The following is a 26,709-nucleotide window of genomic DNA, read 5'->3' on the forward strand; positions in this document are numbered from 1 at the left end:
AAAAGAAAAAAAAAAAAACACAAATAAATAAATAAACAAAACACTCACAGGGCACTACAGAATGAAAATGATAAACAGTAAGATACAGTAAGTCTAGAAAAATTTTAAACTAACATCCTCTCAGTAAGGCACCCCCAACCACACGCATAAAAACGCAGACACAACGGTGAGACTACATGACTAGTTGAGTTACTAAAACGAAATGTTTTAGTTAAGAGATCACTTAGAAACGCGGGACTGGTTGAGAGAGAAAAGGAAATGGCATGCGGCACACTGGTTTTTAAAGGGCTGTTTTCTAAAAACAGAATACAGACAAAATTCATGTGCAATTTACTACGAATAAAACAAATCCTATTTAATGTTATTTCTCGTTCCTTCCACGTTGAGAAATGTAAAGGCATAAAAGGAAACGAAATGGAACCAAGAGTAACATATAATAGCAATGGGCAAACTTATGCTTTCGGCAAAGATGTCCCCAGCACAGAAGAGAGAAGGAGAAGAAATATTAACATACGTGCGATCTATACGGACTCCACATCGGAAGGGAGGTTTAGAGTGAAAGCAGTGGATTTTATTTTCCTAAAGACCGAGCTTGTGCCAGAGCTGGTGACTGAAGCATAACGGGCTCTTTCTAAGACTGGTTTATTTACTAGAAGAAACTTTTCCTAACAGGTGACATGACTTACTAAGTTTGTTAGTTTGAGTGTATTATTTAAAACACTGGATTCTGACATATGATGGACCCAAAACCCTAAACATATAAAAAGTCTACAAATCAGTTAGAAACGTGAACACTGTAACAGAAAAACAGGCAAAGGACATGAGTAGAGAAATTATGGGTAATAAATATGCAAAAAGTTGCTTGGCCTCACTGACAATAAAGATAAAACGACAGACAGATCTCGTATGTCTATTAGATTTAAAAGATTCTGATGTCGGTCAGAGTGGCGAGAACACAGGCAAACAGGCGTCACTGGTGGGGTCTGAAAGAGGTTCTCCACCTACCAGAAGGGACGCTCACTGTGAACTTTCCACTGGAGTAGAACACGCACGCATACACACGAAGAACACCGATCAGCAAACAAATATTTATTAAAAAGCCTACTATTTGCAAACCACTAAAAGTCGAAAAAGACATATGACTGATACATCAAGAAAGGAGAGAAACTGGAATCGTAAAATGCTGAATTAAAACCTCAAAAGGCAGAAAAATGAGGGCAAGACAGACTAGGAATAAAGGACGAGGGCAGGAAAAAACGGCCTTATAATGAGAAACTGCCCCCCGACAATCTCGGGGTCAGAAAGCAAGAACGGAGGCAGGGCAGAATGAGTCTGCGCTCGTTTACTCTCAGGTTTTCTGTTTACCACTGTTTATTAGTTCATAATACTCTCCATCTCAGTGTTGGAGCTTTTCCGGAACCCACTTAATGCAAGGTGGTACCTTTTAGCTGCAATCCGCACTGTAAAGGGAGAAACTGACTTTTGAGTACTTGAGATCAAAGGTATAAACCAGAAAATCAAAAAGCCTTGAAACAAATTCCATTTCTCTGTCATTTAACTAGAAAGTGATAACTAGCAATAGACCACACTTTTTTTGCAAAGTTACTGCAAATATACCTTCATGTTAAAACAGCCTAGAGACACCAGCATAAAAGCAAAAACAGTTGTGAGACCTTTAAAAGGGACTCCTCATGAGAATGGGCCTTGAACGAGGGATTTCTCGTCCACCCACAGTATTTTTTTGGCTTATTTCATCTTTTCTGTATTTCCTGTGGGAAACTCCGCCAACACTGTTACATCTCTGATTGCTGCTATATATTATGTTTTATATTCCACTTTGTTTTAGAAAGTAACGCTAAATAACCAACATGTGCCACCAAAATTAGGTACCAGGTTGATTTTGTCAAGTAAACCATGTTTTGCAAAGATAAATAATGGGACCGAGGTTCACATTAATATTTAAAGTATACTCCATCATTGGTCTTCAAATGACAGCAGTGATGGAGAGTTGCGTAGCATCTCGATGTGTGGCCCTCCTGAGTTACTAAGCTATTTGATAAGACAGCAGCTTTCTTTTAAAAAAAATCGGAATCTTCAACCTACATAACAGAATTAGACTCAAATCCATTTTGTTATTGATCTCAAGGAAAAGAAGTATATTTGAATAATAACAGAAAGTTGCTGATTGTTATCCCTATCAAGTTTTAGAGAATCGTAAGTTGCATTCTTCGACAAAATATTCAAAGCGACGAACCCACATTTAGAGTACATCGTTTCAGATTAGAGCCACTTCGTCATAGGACACACTTGAAGCGAACATCAGTTAAATCTGCACACAGGAGTTTCTTTGCATTCTATTGCCATGCAGTGCATGCAGCTCAACGTAGTCTGTGAAAAGCAACCTGCTTTACAATGCTTAGCACTTAGAGCTCAGTAAGTTTGAAGAAGTATTAAGTGTTAATAGGAAAGGTGGTTAGCTGTGGACCTGGCAAATTCATCATAAAGAAAAAAATAAAATAATGAAGGAACAGACTGAATTACCTCATTATTCTATCCCCTATTGTTGTTCCTCTGATATTAAATCTAGTGAAGGGAACACAATAACTAAAGTCACTCACAGACTTCAAAGAACCAGATATTTAAAGCATTAAGGTCACCACTTTTATCATCTAAATCTAAAGAAAAAAAAATCTAAAGAAAAAAAAAACCTTTGTTTCCTTTTGCGATTTAAGGTATTCTGTGAGAATCTGTCATTCGACTAAATGTATATGAGCAAATTAAGGAAAGAGAAACGCTCGCCAAAGACGGATTAGAAGGAAGACCTTGAACTTGATCCCTTTCATCTTTTAACAGATCAGACCCCAGCCCAGGTCCAGAGTGTGGAGACTGCGCCCCGTACCATCAAGGCCACACCCTGGAGCGCTTACGTTCCCCTGCTCAGCTGCTCTTGGGGAAATAAAGAGTTAAGCCCTGAGCTGGCTCATTCTTCCCAACCAGAAGGTTAAGTAAGAAGCAGGCAAAGAACAAGGGCTTCTAACACCCTAGGAGTTGCATTCCCTCTCTATGATTATTTTTTTCCTTTGCGATTTTCTTTCATAAAGAATAGACTTGAATCATCAGAAAGACTGAACGTGCTCATAATGATGACTAAACAGATGGTGGCGAATTTTCAGTATGCAAAGAATTTTGGTTTCGGAGTAGGTGACGGAACCAAATTTCTATGCAAATAAGAAATACTCTTAAAAAGTGATCAACAGGCGACATAGGGTTACTATATTGAACCTTTACAGAAGAATTCTTTAGAGCATCTTAATCGAGTCTAGAACTAAACCCTGTTTGAGACTACACGAGGACCTCTTCGGGAAGCTTACTAGACGTGCCTCTGTTTTTCAGGGCAAATCACCTCTGGGTTTGGCAAGAGGAGGAAGGGCTACCGGCTCGGCCATCACACCGTTTGCTCTAAGATGGACTTGGCACCTGAAAACAGCTTACATAGAGACCATCTGAAGAGAAACCCAGACCGCTCGCCTTTCGTCCCGTTCCAAGGCACATGTTTATGCTTCTAGACCCAGTGCACAAACTCACTAAGAGGCACACAGACAACTTGGCTATCTTAACACCATGATAAGAAAGCATACGTTTGATCATTTCCTCCTTCTATTTGGTTTCCATTTGATGTTCCCTGCTCTTGCCTTAGACAAGGGTAAGGGGGCCAAACAAGCGGTGATCGTAGATTTCACCGTTCTAAAGCCTGCGTATCTGCCAGTTGGGCACCGCACCGCAGGCGAGAGCTCGGTTTCTCTCCACGGGACCCATTTACCGCGGAGCGAGGCTCAGCACCCGCCAGCTCGCGGCCCTAACGTTGCCAGCTCCCTCGCTGTGTGACTGACGGCTCACGGGTTTTACATTTGTACACGGTTCCTTTTTAAACCGTTAAGCAAGTACCCACATAGCGGCCTCCATCTTGCCTCTTTGCCAGCAAAACCTAGAATATTCACCGTCTGGCCTCGCAGGGAAAAGTCCAATGACCTCTGCTATCGAGTCCCAGGTGCATTTACACTGAGACCAGCACAGTTAATGGGAAGAGCATTCCATTTTAAAGTAGCTGTGTTAGTGGTTAAGGCCTTTATTGTCTAAGACGTTTCCTTCTCATGCTTGATCTCAGCCCAAAAGTGAAAACCAGGGTCATATTTAACCAAATTATAAGAATGCAAATCTTTAAAAAGAAATCGCTTTGCATTGCAAAGAACTGTTTTGAAATTTTTATTAAATGTGCGTCCAGATGGCTTAGCTACAAACTTTTTAGATTTCGTTTTACAAATGAAATTTGGGGCAAAAAACTTTGAGATCCACTATGTAATTCTTTATACAAAGTAAGGTACAGCTGTAAGTATATACTTTTACCACTTTTAGTTTTCGGGCCATTTCTCCATCCGAATCAAACCAACCTCGATGGCCTTCTCTCTGAAACATGCGTCCCTCGGGCGGGCATTCCCTCCACGTGTGGAACATGTCCTAAGACGCTAAGGACCAAATGGTTTGATTTTTACAGTGGAGCTTTGGGATCCCTTGTTGCTGCGGAAATGAATTCTCGATCATAAGCCTACTTCCGAGCTAGTAAATGATGCTTCTCACGTGCTTAAGAAGCAAAATTTCTTAAACTTTCTCTCTTTAGGATACAACGTACCTACTCCTCCAGGTTTAATGAAGGTGAGTGGGCTGTGGTCTCAGGGGGAAGGGCCCTTTGGTGCAGAAGTATTAGAAGCAGGCCTCATTCAGATAGTTCGAGAGCCGCTCAAGACGGTGCTAAGGAAGTTTGGAACTTTAAAAATTATTTAGATAAAAATCAGAAGGAAGGTTTTTCACCATTTACAATTTTTGGTAAATAGCTAGGAAAGAGTAATACAAATTTTTTAAAAAATTGGTGTAATTGTGAAACAGTCTCTGTGATCACTTCAGCGTCCCCTCCACATGTACATCTTTGTATAAACTATATTTAATTTTATAAATTTATTAAAACTGTCTTTCATGTTCTTATAAATGGGTTCTTCAATAAATTAAGTTTCTCGAAGGTAAGAATTTTATTATTTTTCTGTTACTCTTCAGTTTACTACTATGTCCTATAGAACAAAACGAAATACGTGGGACAAACGAAGGCTAAATACCTAAACTGACTATGTAGACTATTAATTATATTTAATTTTTCGAAAAGCAGGGAAGCAAATGTAGACCCAGAGGTGGTTTCAAATCTGGATCATACGAGGGTATGAATTCAGTACCCGTAGGACGCGGGGCCAGTTCTGGGCCACTGTCTCTGGTCCTGTCTCCTCTAAAATACTCTGCTAGTCCAGCTGGTTGCCTGACGCTATCAGGTGCCAACTCTGTGGCGATCCAACCCCGAGGAGGACCCTTAGAACATATAAATCATCTGAACGTCATAAAAATGATAAATAAATGATAAAGATCAGCAGAAAGCTATTACGGTTTCTGGTAATATTTCCAAACTGAGGATAATATGCTTCAAGAAGTTTTGGATGCCCTAGGACCCACTCTTTCCCCAAATCCGTTTTAACTGATGCTATACTACTGTGTTTAAAAAAAAAAATCACCTTAGGTCTAGAATATACAAAACCTCTGCCTAGTACCCTCAGTTTCCTCGGCTATAAAGCAGGCTTGGTATAAAAGTGTTGTAATTAGCCCGGATAGAAGATGCTAAATAACAATGATTTTTTTTTTTTGCAAATGTCTAATATCTATTAAAAAATATAAGTTCTCATTTAAACAAACAAACGTGGAAGGTGATACGGTACATTTTGTTAAAAAGTGGGTACTTAAATTCCATTTTCAATTGTGACCTTAGAATCACTTTTGTTACATAAATACAGGGAAAAAACCAAGGACATATGTTCACTTACATAACAGAAGGCCATAAATGCACAAGCTTAAAATAATTATGGACTCTAGCCCTCCACTCTGGGTTTCAGAAACCAACAATCTGATTTGCAGACTGTGCCACGCCTGCTAACCTTCCCTGTACCCACCAAGTGGTAACGATATTCTAAAGGGACTCCCTCTGGGCAGGAAAGAAATGGAACTGATTTTACTCGTCTAAAATGTATTCTAAAAATGCTAAAGACTAATGTGTGCAGGTAGAGGGAAGATGTATGATTCGTCTCCGAGTGCAGAGAAAGATGGCTTCTTTTACATTTACAAACAGTGCCACTGCAAAGCACTTGGACTAAATCTGACTCAAGGAAGATATGTATCCTTTCACACTAAGGCAGGGTCAATGAACTGCAAGCTACACTGCTCAGGATTTTTGCTGGTCCTCTGTCAGTATGTATCCCCAGAGCCATTCGTATTGTAACTGCCGTTTAAGTGGCCGCACAGAATATCCTGGTTGTTTAATATAACTATCAGTTATTTAGTGCTTTCAGTGTGAGACAGGCCCTGGGATTGATTTTTAAAACATTCTTACAATTCTAGGTAATCAAAACCCCATTTTATAGATAAAGACACTGAAACTTAAAGAGACACTCAGCAATTTGACTGAGAAAATATAGCTGGTAAAAGGTAAAACCAGGATTCAAACTCAAGTCATTATACAACACCGTTATTCTTTAACGGTAAATTAACCTTTTCATTGTATTTTTCGCCTGACAGAAATGTCAGAATAGTTTATAAATAACGATATATTGAACACATAAATATGTGAAATGGTTCTTCTCCTGTGTGAGCTAGGATTTTAAAGATAAAATTTGATTTCCTGAAAGAGAACAGACTTACAATGAGGTATGATGGCACGAAATGTGGACACAGTTTTTGAAAAGTATGGAATGCAATATACTTTAAAAGATTTACTTCATCTACTAAAAAGTAAAATATATCCTTACGATCACATATAAAATGAAAAATGGGAAAGGTATATAAACATGTTAGTAATTCAATTCTTATTTTAGTTACATTATTTGTTATTTGGTGTAATTTTTCATTTTCTAAACTGAGTTACTAAGTTTAACATAAATCAAAGAAAAATGCAATGTTCTCAAAACGAGAACTGTTATCACACTTCCTTGATCTAGGGTCAACAGAAAAGCAGAAAAACTGAACATTAAAAAAAAATCCAAAAAAATCCAAAAAAGTCCAAAGAAAAGCAGCAAAGGCCAGGATGTCTACAGGGCGATCTGACAGCTAAATATGATCGTGACTATAAATGACCCGGTGGTCATGCAACATTCCTTTCTCTTGATCTGTAAAATGAGGAGCAAGCCTGTGGTAGAGAAATAAAACAATGAGATTTTTTCCTTCCCCTCCTAATGCACTCTGCTCAAAGAATGTAGTGTGTGAAACGATTTACAGTTTAAACAATCCTGTGAATTTATACGACTAAGACACCGTCAGAGGAAGCAAATGTCAAAAATGGACAGAAGCCTCTAAGTGACTTCGAAGAAAGCCTGTGAATTATATTTCTTACAGTTCGTGTTAATTAAAAATTTACCAACCTATCACCAGGTCCTGCTCGATACCTTGCACCTGGGATCAAAACCGGGTCATCGTCACTGTCGTCTGTGTCCTGCAGAGCTGAGTCCCTGGCCGACGTGTCCTCACGAGGTGCAGGCCCCACGGCCCCCGTCTGCGGCTGAGGCTCGGGACTGGCGGGGCCGCGTTCCGCAGCACGCTCGGTGCCAGTCTGATCTGAAGTTCCCGGTTCCTTGTCTTTTTCAGACAAAGAGGATTCTTCTGGAACCTCACAAGGGCTATCAAGGTTGAAGTCATTCCTTTCACCTGAGCTGGAATCCGAGGGTTCGGATGTGCACTTGTCTGATTGTGCTGTCAGAAAATAAAGCAGTGACAGTCGGTGCTGTAGGCAACGTTCATTATTTAAACTAACTTCGAAGCTGACACAGACACTTCCTAAGATAAAGTCTAACTCTCCTACAGGGAGAGGAAAATTCCAAACGTGCCATTAACTCTGGAAAGGCGGACACAGATTAAGGCTTCTTATTTCCCCACATGAAGCAACTGCATACAGAGGACAACTCACCTGTATCTACGCGGTTCTGAGCTATGTCTTCTGAGGACGCACCTTCCTGATTCGCTGTCACATCATCCGATGAGTCTTCAGGGGCTTCTGGGAAATAAACCAAATGATCATGAAATCCGAATTTTTAAAGAAAAATAAGCACCAATTTAATACTCCAGCTTTCCTAGGTAGAAGTAGTTCACTACTTTTTTTAGACCATAGAAACGTTTGAAACTCTGATAAAACCTCCCCCACAGCAGGATGCAAACTCATACGCACACAGAAGTTCGTACAAACGCCATCAAGGGTGGGCTGCAGCCCCGCCCACGGCCCCGCCCCGAAGCCCCGCCCCCATCCTCAGCGCCAACTCTCGGTGAAGAGTCCCGGCCTCAGATCGTCCCTCACAGCTGACGTTCCTCGAGCTTGCTTTTTTCCTAACCTTCACAAAATCTAAACCTAAAACAGACTGTGTTTCTGCCCAAAGGGTATAATCTGCTTTTGATATAATCTGAATTATCGTGAACACATAGTACTAAATTGACCTCACCTTTAATTCTGTTTTGTCCATTGAAAATACTTATTTCTGGAATTAAAGTCGAAGACCCGTGAAGAATCAGTTTTTAGCTCCTAACTGGACATCTGCTTATCAGACAGTTGTCTCACACATATTTGATTCTTGTAAACTCTGTTATACTGAGGTGTCTATTCACTTTATAAGAAACAGAATTCATTTATTGCTTCATTTATCAAGTATTTATTGAAAATCTTCTCTGTTCCAGGCTCTGTGCTAGACCACTAACTTCCATATAATAGTTACATAAAAATATTCTAGAAAAGGATTCTGATAACGGTACTTCCTGTATGAAATGGGTGTCACTCATCACTCATCTAGACTTGATTCCTCTTTTTCCTTTCCATAAACCACCCACACTCTCATAAAAATCAAGGCAGATACTCTGAACTCCACAGCTAGGTATAAAAATGAAAAAGAGAATTCAGATCCACATTCACATCTCACGCACTGTCAGTCTGACCACGACCCACCCACTTCGGCCGCCCTGTCCACAGAGGGGAACCAGGCTGCCCTGCGAGGCCCCACCTGAAATGCTGACGGCCCGGCCCTCATGCACCCATTGTTTTTGTAATCAACAGTAACAGCTGAACTACAGAGCCAAAAGTAATTTATTAAAAACAAGACACAAAACTGCACCGTCGAGAGAACAGAAAAAATAAGTGGATGTCCAACACTGGGGTTTTCTAACGACAGAAGCAAAATGAGAGCTTACTTGTGTCGCTGTCTCCTGCGGGCGGCTGTTCTGAGCCCTGGGGGACCGAGGGCCCGTCCTCGCCCCCGGGTCGGCCGTGGCTCCCGTTCCCTCTGGAGCTCGAGGCGGTGCTGCTCCTGCCATCGAAACGAGACAAGCGGTCCCACCGAGAAGTTAAGAAATACGAACTTGAGGATAACTTTTATCTTTTACTACAGTATTCATTCAAAAAATGCAGGCTACAGATAAAACGCAGGGTTTATTATTTTAATAGTACTCGCTAAACATCGCTTTTCATCATCAAGGTGACTATGCCAATCCACTCTAATCTCAAAAAAGAGATTTAAAAATACAAAAGGGCCGCTTCTACCCTGCTTTTTACGCTTCTAGGATCTGTTGTTTCTCTACACATCTCCTTCTTGAATGTTAATTTAGTGACATCACCTCCCTTCTCATCCTCACTAGAGATGGACCACCATATCCATCCCTTTAACGGTCCTACAGACCCGATCATATGCCTTCTTAAACTTTCTTATTCTAGGCTACTTTTAAATTGATACTTGAAAACGGGCCTAGACGCCTCTCTGGTCCCTGAACTGCCCTCTGCGGGTCCCCTCCAGTCCTGGACTGTTCAAATGCACAGGTGACTGTGCATTACAGTTCTTTGCAGGAGGACAGCGTCATGTTTTCTGGTTCAGCTTTCACCCCCACCTGCTGATGACCATAACTCTGCTGGCATGTTTGCCTAGAGCAGAGTGCTAGACCGATTTAAATAAATGACTTTCAGTGAGTATTCTGTGACAAATCATGGCATCACATATGGGTCAGGAGGGAATTGGGTGGGGAAGAAAATAGAGGAAGATGTGTAACAATCTGACTAAGATGAAAGTTAAACTCACAGAAATGCAACCATTTCTTAAATTTAGAATAATTGTGAACAAGAAAATGAAACTTAAGAGTTACAGTAACTTAAAAAAACATTAATTATAGACAAATAGCAGTGATCAGTAAACAATGCAAATTATCATGAACTTTTTGTCAAGATTTCGTAAAATCCTTTCGGCTAACTGTAAAAGTCAATTTCATTTTTAAAAAGGGCATTCACGTATAATGTGTATTTTTAAAAAGAATATATATCGATATGGGTATATACGCAGAGAAAAATGTCAGAAAGAACATGAACCAATGTTGTTATCTCAGTAGATTTTATTGCAAGTGATTCTTTCATACTTTTCTCTAAATTGATTTTTTTTTGCAATTAATATGTATTTCTTTTTGTCAGAAAGAAATACATAGTCATTTTAGTAAAGAGAAGCTAATGTGATACAGAAGTCCTTGTTTTTTTCCATTGAGAAAGTTATGATACAGGCATAAATAAAATGCTCAGTGTCTAATAGTTATGATAATTAAAACATTATGGCACTGATGTAAGAATAGAGAGCTGTTAGTTGAAAAGACAAAGTAACCAAGTAAATATATTTAGCATATGTTAATATGGCATTTTAAATCACAGAAATAAATTGATTATTCAATAAATGGTACTGGGACAAAGAAACGGCCATGTGGAAAAATTAAGCTATAGCTCTACATCACACTTTATGGTGAAATAATTGTAGGAGTAAACATAATCTCTGATAGAAAATCATAGCAATATAAGAGGAAAACAGAAAACTTCCCCCTAACCCTGGGCAGGACAAGGCTTTTCTAAGCATGAGCTCACAGGCCGAAACCATAAAGCGAAACCACCAGAGGTGAACTAAAAGACAAACAACAAACTGGGAAAAATATTTGCAACAAATGAAAGACAAATGATTTCATCCTCGCTTAACTCTATAATAAATAAATGCCTCTTACAAACCAATAAGAACAAGATAAACACCACAGTAGCAATCTGTGCACAGCGTCTAAAAGGCAATTTACGAAAGGTGACACCTGCAGCTCCGATTCCTTGCGGCCTGTGGCATGCCAGTCACTGTGCTCAGCGCTCTGAACTTCTCTGCATGATCTCATCATACCTTCCCAACAACCTCTGAAGTAGGTTCTAATAAATGTGCCCGTTTTCAGGTCAGAGAGGTTCGACAGCTCATCAAGTTCAGAGTCCGAGCTCTTACTTAGTATGCTCTCCTGCCTCATCCGTCACCAAAGAAGCTAAACCAAAAGCAAGACACCATCACGGCAGAGATGAAAAAGACTGCATCCTTTTTTTGAAATGCTTTTATGATGAATGTTGAATACCCTCATAATCAGAAAAAAAAGTTATTACTTTTTTGATAAAGAAATAAGAAACTGATGAATTAGAGAATATAATTCATGGTCAGTTTTTAGAGAAGAAAAAGAGCATTCAAAAGAAGAGTGGGACTAACCTTTTTTCCAAAACAATAAAATAAAATGCTCAGAGATTCTTTATAAGAAATCAGCCCCTTCTGCCAAGAATCATGAGAAAAGACAAAAAGAATTAGTCTGAAAATCTTTTGTGATCTTAAATTATGTATTACGAGAAAGGGCCATAGAAATCACAATCTTTCAAAGTCGAGGTGCAACCCTAGGGCCCATAAAGAAATGCTACCGCCTGCACCTTCATTCCCTACGTCTAGAATGCAGTGACGTCTTCCTCCGTCCCCGGCTCCCTTCCCGGTCCCAGGCACCGCCGCCCCTCGCCGGTGCTACTGCCACAGCCTCTTCCCTGGTCCGCAGGCTTCCACCCTCGGCTACGGGCCGCACAGCAACCAGCCATCCTAATCCTCCTAAACGCCTCCTCCCCGACTCGGCCTCATCTGCGGCTCCTGCCTCCTGCGCTCGCTCCACTCCGGCTACACGTGTAAGCTCTCAAGGGTCCCCGAACACACTAGGTCTGCCTCTTCTCCAGAGCCCTGGCACTGGCCTCGTCTCTGCCCTTCCCCCAGCTACGTGCAGGGCTCACTGCTCCTCACCCTTCAAGGGTCTGTCCGAATACCATCTCCTCAGCGACGCCTACTCATCCCTCGGTCTGCCCTTCGCCCGTCCCTGCCGTTTCCTTCCACGCACTTAGCATCTTCTAACGGGTCACACGATGCCCTTATTCAGTACGTCTCTCTGTCTCTGTCTGTCTGTCTGTCTCTCTGTCTGCCTGTCTCCTCCACCTACAATGGGAGCCCCAGCGGGGCGGGGAGGTCTGGCTAGTTTCCTCACTGATGTGTTCCCAGTGTCTCGAATAGTCTCTGGAACAGACGAGGTATCCAATGATACTTGGAAATCCTACTTAATCAAAGATCTTAATATAAAACACATACACACATAAACACAAATGAAAACCAGTGATTCGAAATATATAAGTAATATTATCATATAAGAACATATAATTATATATTAAGAAACAATATATAACCACATTATATATTACTTATACATATTATATATCATACTAACATATAATATGTAATTACATTAATATACAATCAAGAATGTTAATATATTAATTATACCAAATAATTAATATATTGGTGATAAAACATGATTACTATATATTAATAATATAAATTATATTAATATATAATTAATTATATGATACATTAAGAAAGATTAAATTGCCTTTGTGGTAATTAATATTAATATAGCATAGTAATAAATTTTTAAAAATTTGGGAGGCAAATCTCAAGCAAAAGACAGCAAGACAGTGGCAAAGAATATAAAAAACTCACATAGCTTGATTTTTTTAAGTGTAAGATTTAACTAGATTAATGAGCAACATAATCAGAAATGTCATTAAAGAGAACTTATACAACCATTAAGTAAATATAAAGTTCAACATTACTAGTAATTAAATAAAAATAAATATTATTTTAAAATCAAATATACAAGTTAAAAATAAATTAGCATTTCGAACACTGGCCTGGAGACAGCAAAACGTGTGCTTTTCATACGTTGCTGGTAGAAATGTAATGATAGAAGATGCTTTTGAAAATAATTTGGCAATATCTTTTGACCTAGATACAGTTCATTTCTAGAAATATATCTCAATCTTAAAGGTGGGGAATAATGCCTGTAGATGAAGATATTCATTTAGCCTTATTTGATTAAATAAAAAGGGAAAACAAATTCACTGCCCAATTAAAGGGAAATAGTTAAGTAAATTGTGCTACATCTACTTGATGGATGTACAACTAGTAAAGTAATATTTACGAAAACTAAGTAGCAACGTGAATATTTATTGTAAAGTTAAATAAATGCACAGGGGAACAGAGTATATTTAGCATGATTAAAGTTAAGTTTTAAAACTCAAAACAAAAACCATACATATATACATATATATATATATATATACACACGCACACACATACCTACACATAGCACCTAGATGGCAAAAAGCTCCAAAATGTTAGGTTTGTTATTTTTGTACAAATGGTGGATAGGTGATTAATTCTTATCTTTTGCATTTTCTACCAAAAGAAATATCCCAGGACCGGCAACCTCAGCATCACCTGGGAAGTCGTTAGAAATGCGAATTCTCAACTGAACTCTGCGAGGGGGGCCCAGACATCTGTCTTCACAAGCTGTCCGGGTGATTCCGAAACACATTCAAGTTTGAGAACCAATACATTACAGCAAAACAAGACATAACGATGACGAAGTGCTAAAAATAATATCTAATACAATCCTACAAAACGGCTAAGAACATCTTCACAAAAATATTAACTTACCATTCATCTGTAAAGTTCAGTTTTATTGTGCTGGTGGTTGTTCCTTCTGTGCTGTAGTGCAAACTTAAAACTGGTTCACCTGTCCCTGGTTTGGGGCTCAGCTTTTCATTATTGTTATCTGAAAATTGTGTTTAAAACATTTGAAAAAGTCTCTGAAACCAATAAAAAGATGACATTTCCTAAAATTTATAAAACTTAAATCAGGCTGTCCTTGTCATAATTCTTTCTCACACCTGTTACGGTTCTCACTTCAAGTTCAAAGGCAAGTGTTATAGAAACACTCATATTTCGAAGCGGCATTGCACCATATTCTAGCTTTGTGTACATGACTCCCTTTGATTCGGATGGAAATCAAACACATTTGAGAACCATATGTAGTCATTAGGGAATCAAAGACTATCGACATGCAATGACATAGGTTACAAACTGGTACTTTTATTTAATGGAACGCTCGGGATTTTCTACTTCGGTTGCTAGGGCATCAAGAATAACTACCTCAGAAACACTGACAAGATGCAAGAGCTCCCAAAGGAAATTCTGTCTTTCAAAGTCACAGACTCAGCATCTGGAGGGGATCACAGCCTCCACTCTTCTGGGGGAGAAGAAAATTTACTGTGCTTTATTATTTTCTGACACTCTCTTTGTGATAAGATCACGTGTTTTGGTATATTTCAAATCTCCTCCTCCTAACTAATCTGCAAGGGATTTGATCACTAAATTACGGAAACGAAAATTTCGCCTTAGGATTCAATAGGTGATTTCCATGAAATACATCAATTTCAATGTATAAAATCTTTGTCTAATGGCAAACAGAATCAAGAAACCCTGCAGAAATTGATACAGACCAGTTCAAAGTCATACTCCCCCCGCCAAAGAGTACACAGATATTCAAGGACAAAATTAAATAGTGCTTTAAACTGTTTCCTTTTTATGAGAAATAACAGCTTGGGGGTGGGGGGGTGGGGATTAAATACACAGAAAATACAAGTTACTATATAATCAAACATGTACCATTTCTGCCAGTTGCCTGCAGAAAGAAAACTCTTCTGTGATATACTTGTTTTCTTGATACCATCAAGGACTGATAATAACAGTACTAAAACTAAGCTTTGTCTTGAAAAATAACAACAAAAGCAATAACAGCTTAATAAAGCCAAAATTACTTGGGCTTTGTGCTTATTAGGCAATAACAGACTTAGATCTTTCGCACGCCTCTTGAGGACATCGGTGCACTCATTAAAAGAGAATCTCGGAGAACCTCGGCCCTAGCTTGCATCCTGTGAGGACAATTATCAACACTTCACAAACACAATAGGAGCAGAAAGGAAAAGGGATTCTCGCCCAGACGTGAGACGTCAAGTAACAAAACTCGGGAGGACCAATTTTACCGCCTTCACTTCTAACCCATGAGAAATCCTCTCCTATAACAATAATTACTATTGACAATAAAAGTGTGAATGATTCTAAAGCTGGTCTCCCAGATGGTAAAGTCACTTTGCTCCTGTACTACTTTTGTCATGACTATGTCCTTCATATAAATAGCGGCTGGAAATAAATGAACAATTCATTACAACTTTCCAAGATTCAGTATCACGATCAGTGTTTTAGAGGGGGGATTTTGCCGAATGGCATTCTGATAAAATGACTGAATTAACAGACCTTTAGCTTACATAAAATGATCAAGGCTGGGACTTTTAACACATCTGTCCTACCCCTGACCACCTCTGAAAATTTTGCTGTTTGTGAGTCATTTGTCCACATAGTTTCCCTTTATTCTTTGGTTCTGCTGTTGAAATTTTTGTCCCACTGCCGCCAAAGCCACGGTCATGGTAAGCCTCTGGAACTGGTGGGGACAGAGCGCTGAGGAAGCTGGGGCTAGTTCTCTGTTCTCTCTCATACCATTTGATAACGTACTTTGCCATTTCTTTTCACTTTCAAGTACAGAAGGGGTCGCAAACAAAAGCAGGCGTGAGAGAGCTGCGGGGCGGAATTTCTTAGCTCCGCCCTGTTCACAGACGTGTTATGAGCAGCCTTGTGAAACTTACTGCTGCATCCAAACTTTCCTTTTGAAGAAAATGAAAGAGACAGTTACAGATACCTGCATGCTGTGACTACGGGAATACAGTAAACAGTGATGTCGGGAGTTCAGAATGGCACAGAAGATATGTTAAATGCATGGAGGACCCTCACCCCCCAAAAGCAACAAGCTTCCTGAGACAATGTCAATTAAAATCCTCTTCTTTATGGTATCTGTTACTAAGTTACTATTTAATCTCTCATGAGTATAATCTATATATTGTCATTCTGGTAAAACATAGTAGTACTTATTAAATGCCTACAGTTGACAGAATCTGTTCATTTAAGTTGTTAGTGAACTCACCAGTTTGTGTAAAACCAGCCCATCACTATACCAGTAGAATGCAGGCTTCTGTGAGCTACAGAAACTGCAGGCCCGGCCCAGCCCAGCCCAGCCCAGCCCAGCCATCCCCCTGCAGATGAATAACTAGTGTCCCTGGCTGAAGCACTACACAATGCAGCCTGGTCTCTTTAACCGAAGAATTAATATGAGTAAACGCATTCCCTCGCCTGTTCTAGTCTATTCTTTCCTTTGTTTGACCATCTACAATCTATCGGGTTGAATTTTCTCCAAAAAAAAAAAAGAGATCCCTAGCTTACTAGTGAATTAACTCACAATTTGTATTTACGACAAAACGCACATTTAAGCTACAAATATCTAAGCAAAATCTACTTTAAAGTGCTAAAAAGTTAAATTTATTTTTATTTTATTTGAAAAAATATTTGTAATCATTTAAATTTTCCCTAACTTGCTTCATGTGTTAGAGGTTGGATCAGCAAAAACATTCTAAAAACTGTATTACCGAAAGCCTTATTTACAGAATGCACAGGTGTAGAGAAAATATTCCGCTTAACAAGTTTTAATTTAAGAGCCTAAAGTTTAGCGCTTCACCTAAACATACACATGACATTATACAGAAAGTGTCATAATAATAATCAAATGTATTGGGCATTACTACGTCCCAGGACACATCTGTATTCGGCTTTAAACCTCTGCAGCACACGGCATCTCCACTTTACAGATGACGAAATCGCGGAGCTGGATTCTTTTTCTCTAGTTACCCAGATTTCCTTCTATATGAACTTCCTACTTACTGAACTCCTGGAAATTGCTTGAATACAAAGTAGAAAGTAAGACTGCTTAAAGAAACCACTATTTTAATTAAGCGCTACCCACGGATAGTCGTCACTCCTCAGAAGTGACGTATGTAATTCGTATCGGCAACCCCCGTGGCTCCTCTGTCTCCTTCGCCAGCCATCTCCTCGCAAAAGCTGTCATTCCGCGATCTTCCGGATCTTCCTGAGATGTCTTAGCTATGTCTACTCCCTCTTCTCGCTTTTTACTTTTATCCTAAATGACTCCATCTACTTCCATGGCTTCGGTTACCATCTAGATGCAAACAGTTACCAGATCTGCTTCTCTCGTTCTGCCGTCTCTCCTAAGCTCCGCACCCAGCCGGCCGACCGCCCATCAGACCTTTCCCCTTGGGTGCCTCGCAGAGACACCTCAAATGCAACGTATTGGACCCAGGCTGTGAGCTCCGCCTCCTTCGACACGTCCCCTTCAGCCCCTTATTCCTCTTCCAGATCACCTATTTAAGAAGTGTCCAATTCACTTAATTGTGCCCAATCAAAACTTGCAGAGGCTAGAAAAGTCAGCTGCTAGCTAGTCCCATCGGTGCCTCCTCCAGATCGCAAATGAGGGTGAACAGCAAACACGGGGTGAAGCCAGCATTTCTTCTGCAGCACCTGTCGGAGGCGGGAGCACCTGAGCAGCGCCTGGCCCCGCCCAGCTCCTCCCCCAGAAACCGGTCGGCACCTCACAGAACTCTGAACTGTGCCTCTGAGCATCTGCACTTTGTCCTCATTTACCTTGTGCTTCCCGCTTTTACTAACGCGTTAGGTTTCATGTGTTAGTTGGTCTGATTTGGTGTGGAAATGCTCAAAGGGTTTTCTGTATAAACTAATGGCAATTGCTTCTTCGCTTTACCCCGCTTTGGCTTATGAAAGGTTTCATGAGAATACTCAGCCTAAACACCTAAGTGATAATTAGTTCTAAGGAATATTAAAAATCTAGAAAGAAGTCTGATTTCACTAACTTATTTTTTCTCCAGAATTTAAAATGTAACAGTTACAGGTATATTCCAGTGTGAGGAATATTAAAACTTATATGCCCCATTAACATGGCAGGCTTCAATCGGATATTTATTTAACAAAAATTAAAACTGTCAGAGTAAATTTTGTAGCTATCTAAAATGTTTGCTGTAATGTTGTCAAGAAGATATGACTAACATAAGTTTTCTCTTGAGGACGTGTACAATTAAGGGAACGCACACGCATCTAATGCATGACTGGTCCAATTTTTCCATTTTCCATGTACCATAGCAGAATTCATAAAGTCTGTTTCACTGGTTTCTGATCATCTACAAGTCTCTTTCTGTAAGTAAATGTTTTACAAACATCGAAAGAGGTCTGCTTATGTCAAATAGTACTGAGTGGCCATTAACATTTATATTTCTAAAACCTACAAAATAAGTTATATTTCTTTAAATCTAGAAAAGAAAATGAATGTCTGTCTGATGCACAATTGGCTTAAGTTTCAAACTTAACAGCATTATCAACCTCTATTTGATGGTGATTGCTGTACTGAATATAAAGCAAATGGCTTTTGTCATGTCTGAAATTTAAAATTTCCTTATGTCCTCTTAAAAATTAAACGCTAAGTCTACGCCCACGCCACCCTGAATGTGCCCGATCTCGTCTGATCTCAGAAGCTAAGCAGGGTCGGGCCTGGTTAGTACTCGGATGGGAGACCACTTAGGAAGACCAGGTGCTCTAGGCATTAAAAAAAAAAAAATTAAATGTTAAGATCACAGGTTTCTTTTGTTATTTTAATAAAATAAGGGGAAATTGCCGGCCTATTTCTAAGAGGAAAATTTTGTTAGTTTTAATAATGTAAACAGACAAGAGAAATATGAAGAGGACTTTTTCCCTTCCTGTACAGAAGGCATAACATACAGACACAAATAAAAAGGAAAACCAAAACTACTCCCTAGAACATACTGTTCAAACTAAACAAAGCACATTGACAGACATCATTCCGCTTACTGAAAAATGTTTTCTGCAGAAGGGCCGTCAACGTGTGTGTACACACACCCGAGATTTGCAAAACAAAGTTCTACAACATGTTGTATACTTATTTCCCAACCATTTTGTTTCTTAAATAAATATTTTGGTAAAAGAGAATAAAAACTATTGGGGCAGCCAGGAAGCCTAATCTCAACGTTTAAACTAAACATATTTTCGTTTCTCAAATGGGCTTTTGTTAAAAATTCAAGATAAGAGAGAACACCGGTTGCAATCAACCAGTTCAATAATGTGTTTTTCAGGGAAATAAGCCATTAAAAATTTTAAATTTTTATTAGTAACATTTTTACCCTCGGTAACTGCCCCAAATAAAGAAACCTATAAACTACTATGGGAAACTGAATAACGTCTAAAAGCACCTGAGCACCTGGAGGATGGTGAACACCGCCAGATAAATACCCGGCTAAATTATTACTTCATGATATACTAGTGTCTCTTCAAAAGTATGAAAAAGAAAGTCTAAAATATGCTTAAACGACCATTAGTCAGAGATGTATTTAGAAAGAAACCTTACTAAATGTACAGCTTTTTCCACTCTCCAGGGTAAAATGGACGTCGAGAGTCTCGACAAAGGTTAAAACTTGAAATAACATACATGGAGACATCAGTGTCCCCTCTACCCGGAACCTGCTCCCCAGGATCTTCCTTGTTCTCCAGGTGTGGTCAGTTTGGAGACTGTGACCTCTGCCCCCTCGCGACAGTGCCTTTCCGCGACCTTTCCGTTCTCAGTGGAAAAAGCCACCTGCAGACCGGCGTCCCCGCCTTTTTGCCCCGACATCTGTCTCCTCAGACCGCTGCTGTCGGGCTTCTGCCTCCATCATTCCACTCGAACTGCAGCAAAACCAATCGATAACCCCCGAGCCGCCAAACTCAAAAAGCGTTTCTCAGTCCTTCCCGTACGTGACAGCGACGCGTCCCACGGCCCCGCGACCAGGTCCCCCTCGAGCTTCTGTCCCCCCGGCTTCGGCCGTGGCACGCCTTCCGCCCCCGTTGCTCGGGGACCCTCCTTCTCGGTCTCCTCAGCTGCGTCCTTTGCCTGCCTGACCCTTGGAGTGTAGACTGTCCTCGTCCCACTTGATCCTTTCCGGGGACAGTCTCCTCCCCTCCCACGGTTTCAACTGCTCCCTGTAAGCGGCCGATTCCTCATTTTTATCTCTACCTCAGACCTCTCTGGTGACTCTCAGGATCATATATCCACCCGTCTGTGAGAGTCCTCCACGTGGACATCCAAAGATACTTCGAACTCAATGTATCAAGAAAATCTCATGTCCCTTCTCCCCTTGTAACCAGCTGTTCCTCCTGAAATCTTCGCCTTGGCTGACGGTATCGCTAACACCCTAACGAGACATCCTGATGGCATTTGCTCATCAGCCCCAAAGTCTCATTAATTGTCTCTTAACTATTTTAAAAATTCGCCCCTTCTTCTCGTCCCCACCACCACTGCCTTACTGGACCCCTCATCACCGCTCGCCTGGACCACTGCAATAGCCTCTTACATGCTCTTGACGTTGTCCATTTTACTCCCTCCTAATCGATCATCTATAACGCTGCCAAAATGATTTTTCCAATACAGAAGTCTTGTCACGGGTCTCCCAAGCTCAAGTAATTTCTGCAGTGTTCCACTGCTTAAAGAATTAGCTCGTGTACTCACTCATTCAACAAATATTCATTGTTAATGCATAACAGCTGTGGTGTTAGGTACTGAGCATATTGTCGTGAATGAAAAACAACATTTAGAGAACATGGAGAAAGAGTTTAAATAATCCCTTAAATAAATGTAAGATTATCAATGTGGACAATGCAATGAGGGAAGACAGGTGACAAAGAGAGAGGAAAAAAAGGGGAGACCACTTCAGATCGAAGGGTCAGCTCGTTTTTGAGAAAGTGGCATCTAAGTGAGATCTGATGAGAAGTGGCTGCAGGGAAAAGCATTGTTGGCAGAGGGAACAGCACAGACAAGGAATGAGAGCGGGAAGAGTGTTAGGAGACCTGGAAGCGGGCCCGTCCGGCGAGAGCTCAGCGGGCGAGGGAGGGTGACCCAAGGCTGGAGAGAGAGGAGCCAGGCCACGCAGGGGCGCTGAGAACCAAGGTGTGTGATTTAGGTTGTTCTGAGGGGCAAAGGGGCACGAGCAAAGAGTTCTAGGCAGGTGAATGACACGATTAGATTTACATCTTAAAAAGTTCCCTCTGCCTGTTGGTAAAGAAGAGATGGTAGCCTGAGCAGACGTGAGGGGGGCAGCTAGGAGGTCACTGCGTTAGTCCAGGCGAAAAAGAGGGTGCTGGGGAGTTTCTCTCCCCTCCCACAGCGAGTCACCTTCGGGTAACAGCGGCCTGGGGTGTGGAAGTCCCCGGTGCTGTAAACGACGTGAGCCAGCTGAAGCGAAAGGCACGTCAAAGCTCGGGCTTCACCGAATTTGGACACACGGTCCCTCATCAGACACTTCTGCCCAGAGGACTTACGACGGTTACAAGAGGATGGTCTATTATGATGCAGCGGCTCCCGAACCTGCTCGATAGCCGACCTCCTATATAACGTCTCTACCGACATGACTAAAAGACATATTGTACTTTACGTGGCCAAGAAAACCCAAAAACCTCCTGATTTCTGCCTCCAAACTAGTCTACCCTAGTAAATGGCATCATCGTTCACCCAGGCCTTGATGCCCCAAATCAGGGAGCTATGCTTTGTCTCTTTCCAGTATATCCCGTAGCATATGTCAATTAAGTACCAATTTGAATTGAATATAACATTCATATCATTGCACGGAAATTACTCCGTATGATTTTCCAGCATACGAATCTGGCTACAAACTCCCTGGTAACAATACACTATTTACATTCACACAGCCTTACCAGAAACAATTTGATTAGGTAGCAGTTTTCAACGACAGCGTAAGACACCGTAATACGCTCCTAGAGCTGCGCTTCATCCGAAAGCGACGATTCTTCGCGCTTCGTGCCACTGCAATGAGCATGCTCCACTCCTTAGTTCACTACCAACCCATTCATTCATTCATTCCCAAGAGCAGAAAACCCTACAGCGAGACTTGTCATCTCAGGTCTGTAAACGATGACTTAAGATCGGAAGCAGAAGAGTTTGCCCATTTGTTTTTAAAATTAGTTTCTGAATATTTCTCCAAGAAGGCAGTTAAAATCAACAAACAGGTAGTATAGCAGTACTTAACCTCCCCAATACTGCTGACAAGTGAGTCGTCTTACACATGTAACTTTCAGCCAACTAAACAGAGCACGTGGCTTTAGTGCTAAGTTACTATTTTTTAAATTTTTGAAAACTATTTGTAAGATCTGTCTCATCAGGCTCTGCTCAAGGCTTTGAGGTTGATTCTATACCTCTCTAAAGTGCAAGCGGAGGGTGGAGCTGTTCTCCCTTCTGACTGGCGGCTTTGGAGCTTCGTGACTGTAATTCGTAACTGTATTCCTGATAATTAAAGCCGTCGGGAGCTTAACCACCAGAAAAGTGAACCATAACACCAAGTATTGTTACTCCTGCAATGTAGTAATAGTCAGTATTACTACGTTCACGTGACCTTTTCTAAATTATCTACTAGGTAATATGCTAACCACACATCCGCAGTTCTACACAATTTTATGATACCTAGGATTTAAAACATGGATAGACTTTATATCCATCACAGGATTATTACAGAAGAGAGTTCAAAGTTGGTGTGAAGGGCCAAAGGCAGAAATTAACTTAGCTTACGTAGAAAATCATTTGCATGGGCCAGGAAGGCTCTGTGTAGGATACCGCCGAGGGCGACTTAGCCCACGGAATGCTATTGGGCCGGAACCGAAATGGAAAGCTAAGGAGCGCGAGGGGGAGCTGTTCGTGTGCGAGAACTATGGATGGGTGGCCTTAGCGCATCTCCTGTTGCACGCACCCTGTTGCTCATCAAGTGACATGGATCCGAGCTGTTTGTTAACCACAGAAGAAGGAGAATCTGAAACAAAAATGAGATTTCAACTTAAAAGTAAGCAGCAATGTCATGATCATCTCTAAGCTTAAGAATCAAATGCACAGGGTGGGGACAGAAGTAAGTACCGAGGTGTGTTCCCCAAGCAGTAAGTAAGCAGGGCCATGTGCTCAGGATTTGTCACCGCAGGCAAGCACTCAGCAACTTTGGGGATGCGTGGAGAGAGGATTCTTCTACTTCCATGCATATACCTTTGATTAGATAAATTTGGCACAGGCGCAGGTGCAAGGCACATGGAACAGAAATGGGCATCTCCTTCACTAACAGAGGACTCCGTGTCCTTCCCAACCTCCCCTCCGGCCCCCTAACACAGCTGTCATTCTGGACTGGAGGACTCCGAGCGTGCAGCGACATGCTCACTACACTTTGCTACCTGTTCCTGTCGTCTGTCGTACTTTGAGCTAAAAAAAGCAGCTCAAGTGAAGACGTTAGACAAAAAGGACGTTTATGAAAAGCAGTCAACGAAGTAGTTACCCTCACAGGAATGTCAATGACTCAAACCTCTCTGGTAGGTCGTGCGCATTCAATCTGACTCTGTGGAGTCAGGTTTCTTTAAGTGACTGGTGGGAATGAAAAAGAGAGGCCAGAAGGCTTAATGGCCTGGGCGCTGTGCTCGTCACCTTGGCTTCAAGTAGAACGTTTTATTTTTATCCTTCTGATACGCCGAGATTCTATGTTAGAATTTCTTTTATAAACGGGCTCTACCGTTTGAAAAACACTGGTGTAAAGGGCAGGCAGCATGATAAACTGCAAAGAGCAGTGGTCTGGGGTCATTTTTGATTCTAGCCCTGGTTCTGACAATAATTAGCTACGTGACCTAGAATATGTCCCAGCACTTTTAGGCCTGAGCTGCTCCTTGCTTTCTGGTCACCTTAGGGGCCTAACGGTCTCAGCAAAGCATCGGGGGACAGCAGGAGGTGGCCACTACCCCTGGCTCAGGTGCCAGGGTCCCAGTGGGGCTACAGAAAAAGGGAAAATTCGGATAATAAGCACAGCCCCCGCTAAATGTAAGAATAACTCCTAGCTTCTAATACCCAGTGCTCTAGTTCTTAGCAAGTGTTGTTAATAAACCAAAAACCTAGCATTTTGGGTTGATTACCACTTTCCATTCATAATGGCTTTTTACTCCCCCAAAGGTAGATATTTTGAGGTAAAAGTATCCTTAATTCGACAGCTAAGAGTTTTCCAATATGTACTGTTTTCTGAGAAATTTTACATCCTTTGACTGATTTCATTTGCACATTTAAAAGTCTGAGTCCTGCTATCAAGACCACTTATGTCGACTTTAAATCGTCTCCTTTCTGATCTGAGCAGTTTGCTCACAGACTTTTGAATTACTAGATTTCGATACTGCATGATCATCGCTTGATGTATAATAGCTGTACTTGTCCTTACTTATCCCTCCTTCATCAGAATGTTCGGTTCGACAAATCTGTACGACACAAGAAAGCAAGCAGACCAGGCAGGAGTTTGATCAGCGCCCTAACTCTCACGCTTCACTTTTCTTCGGAAGACCTCTCATTTATCCAGTTCTGGGTCGGGCACAACGCTCCTTCCCACGTTGTGTTTTAAGAACAGATAAGTTGGTGTTTAGAGAAAAACAAAACCATATTCTTTAAAGTGAAAAAAAAAACAAACATAAAAATGAGAGTCACAGGGAAGTAAATGTTGGAGAAGCCTCCTAGAATGTCTCTTATGCAATATTCTTCATCCCTCTGGATTTATTATACATTCGATTTCATTTAATAATGACGAGCGCTATCCACTCTCCAAGCAATCTTTTTTCAAATATTTAATTTTCCATGAATTTACAGAATGTACAAATCTTATGAAGTAAAGTGCATCTTATTTAATGTTTAAAATGAAATTTAGGAAGGAGCAAGTCTCAAAAAAAAAAGAAAAAAGAAAAAAAAAAAACCTCGATAAAGGAGTTGAAATGCTGGCATCTCCACAAACTCTGAAAGGACTGAAAATGTGAATGACTTTTCTGTTAAGACAGAAAGATGGCCTTAAATGAAGAGGGCTTCGCGTTGGGTCTCCCAGCCCGTCACAGACACTGTGTCTCCCTAGGGAGTCACGGCTGTCCCTCCCGCCTGAAAGACAGCTTTTAAGAAGTCCTTTCTGATCATGGCTAACATGCTATTTCTCATCTCGAGTGCCGTGCAACTGTTTTTAGAAGGATTATTTTCCTGCCAAACAAACGTTTGAGGTGATGTGCTTTTATACCACTAGATACTCATAAATGCCATTCCCATAACTTCTAACTTACAGAAATACTTCCAAATATTAACTCAATAACCATGAGAATAGCTAATATTTAAAAAAATACGATTATTAGTTCGATGCCAATTGCCTCAGTTCACACACTCTACCCCCACCTCTCTGTGAAACGGCTTCTAGAAAGCACCGTCACAAAATAAAAACCTGACCATATGTCCCAATGATAATTTATTACAAAGTCAATATGGTTTGTTGGCTTACTGGACGTGTTTAGAATTATATTATTATTTTTAAGGTCGGGATAATCTTTCAGCAAAAGCTCATTCTCATGCCAATTACTGTACATTTCCAAAAAATTTGTGTTTTAGTCTTGAGAAAGTTCTTTAGTCCTCTGACATCAGAATTTTCTCAACTGTAAAAAAAAAAAAAAATACTGAATTCTAGTCCAACAGGTAAATAACAAGGACTCTTCGGCTAGACTCCCTGGCTCGAATCTCGCTTTTCTCCTCAGTAATAGTGTAACTCTGGGCAAGTTATTTAACTTCTCTAAGTCTCAGTTTCTGATGAAGATTTGATGGGATAATCCGTGTAAGCTACTAGGGTAGCTCACGGGAATGGGTCGGTTAATGATATTATCATTTGCCTGTTTTTCAGAAACATGGTATTGAATGAAAAATAATGCTTTGAAGCCGTTTTGAAGAAAAACGGAGCATATGCCCATATTTCGAGTTCTAAGAGGATCACCAGTGCTTGGCTCCGGACTCTGTCCGCCAAGGTGGTTACGGTGTGCTTGCAGAACTAGGTCAAGATCACAGCGAACTGACTAACAGCTTAGGCCACGAGCACTGACACCATGGCCTGAACGCATCCGTCTGAGCCTGCTGCCCGCGGCTGTCAGGGACACCAGGGGCCATGATGCTGTACGAGGCCTGCTCGCACAGGACTGGGTAAGCGCTGATTTTTTCCAATATGGCTCAGTTTTGAAAAGCCCTTTTTCGAAAATAATCACCAATGTTCTATACCCCTTTGGGGTATAAAAATTACTTTTTCCAATTGGCCAAACCGTGCCATAGAGTGAAAAAACAGTTCCTACCTGACCCTGTCTAGGCTGGCCCCCTGCTCCAGTGGGGCTCTGGTGGCCGGGCCAGCACCAGCAGACTCCACAGGGTGTCGTCACTCTGAGCAGGGGCCAGCAACCCATGACTTCAAGGAACCTGAAATGGAAAAAAAGAGCTGGGTTTAAAATCAGCCATGTGCTGAATGCCTCTGCCACGGCTGCTTGCGACATCGTCTGAGAAATATGTACACAG

General features: G+C 41.0%; 1 protein-coding gene, 1 long non-coding RNA gene and 1 pseudogene across 7 annotated transcripts in view; 2 read left to right on the plus strand and 1 right to left on the minus strand.

Annotated features, from left to right (window-relative positions):
• The window catches only part of DCAF6 (DDB1 and CUL4 associated factor 6), a 70,760-nt gene that overhangs the window by 7,087 nt on the left and 36,964 nt on the right, over positions 1–26,709 (minus strand). For 3 of the 6 annotated variants that reach the window (XM_039881525.1, XM_039881526.1, XM_039881523.1), the window contains 4 exons: positions 13,965–14,082; positions 9,310–9,425; positions 8,045–8,131; positions 7,503–7,830 (listed from right to left, as the gene is read on the minus strand). In XM_039881525.1, coding sequence (XP_039737459.1) covers positions 7,503–7,830; positions 8,045–8,131; positions 9,310–9,425; positions 13,965–14,082 — 649 coding nt within the window. Of the gene's footprint in view, positions 1–7,502; positions 7,831–8,044; positions 8,132–9,309; positions 9,426–13,964; positions 14,083–23,086; positions 23,147–26,709 lie in introns of all 6 variants that reach the window. The other 3 variants (XM_039881524.1, XM_039881521.1, XM_039881522.1) reach the window with 2 other exon arrangements.
• LOC120617694 (uncharacterized) lies at positions 29–5,076 on the plus strand. Its single transcript, XR_005657002.1, has 2 exons — positions 29–3,000; positions 3,394–5,076. It is a non-coding gene; the product is annotated as an uncharacterized LOC120617694 (long non-coding RNA).
• Positions 18,764–18,882, plus strand: LOC120617875 (uncharacterized; annotated as a pseudogene).

Source organism: Pteropus medius, unplaced genomic scaffold, assembly GCF_902729225.1.
Source record: "Pteropus medius unplaced genomic scaffold, Ma_sr-lr_union100, whole genome shotgun sequence".
Classification (NCBI taxonomy): domain Eukaryota; kingdom Metazoa; phylum Chordata; class Mammalia; order Chiroptera; family Pteropodidae; genus Pteropus; species Pteropus medius.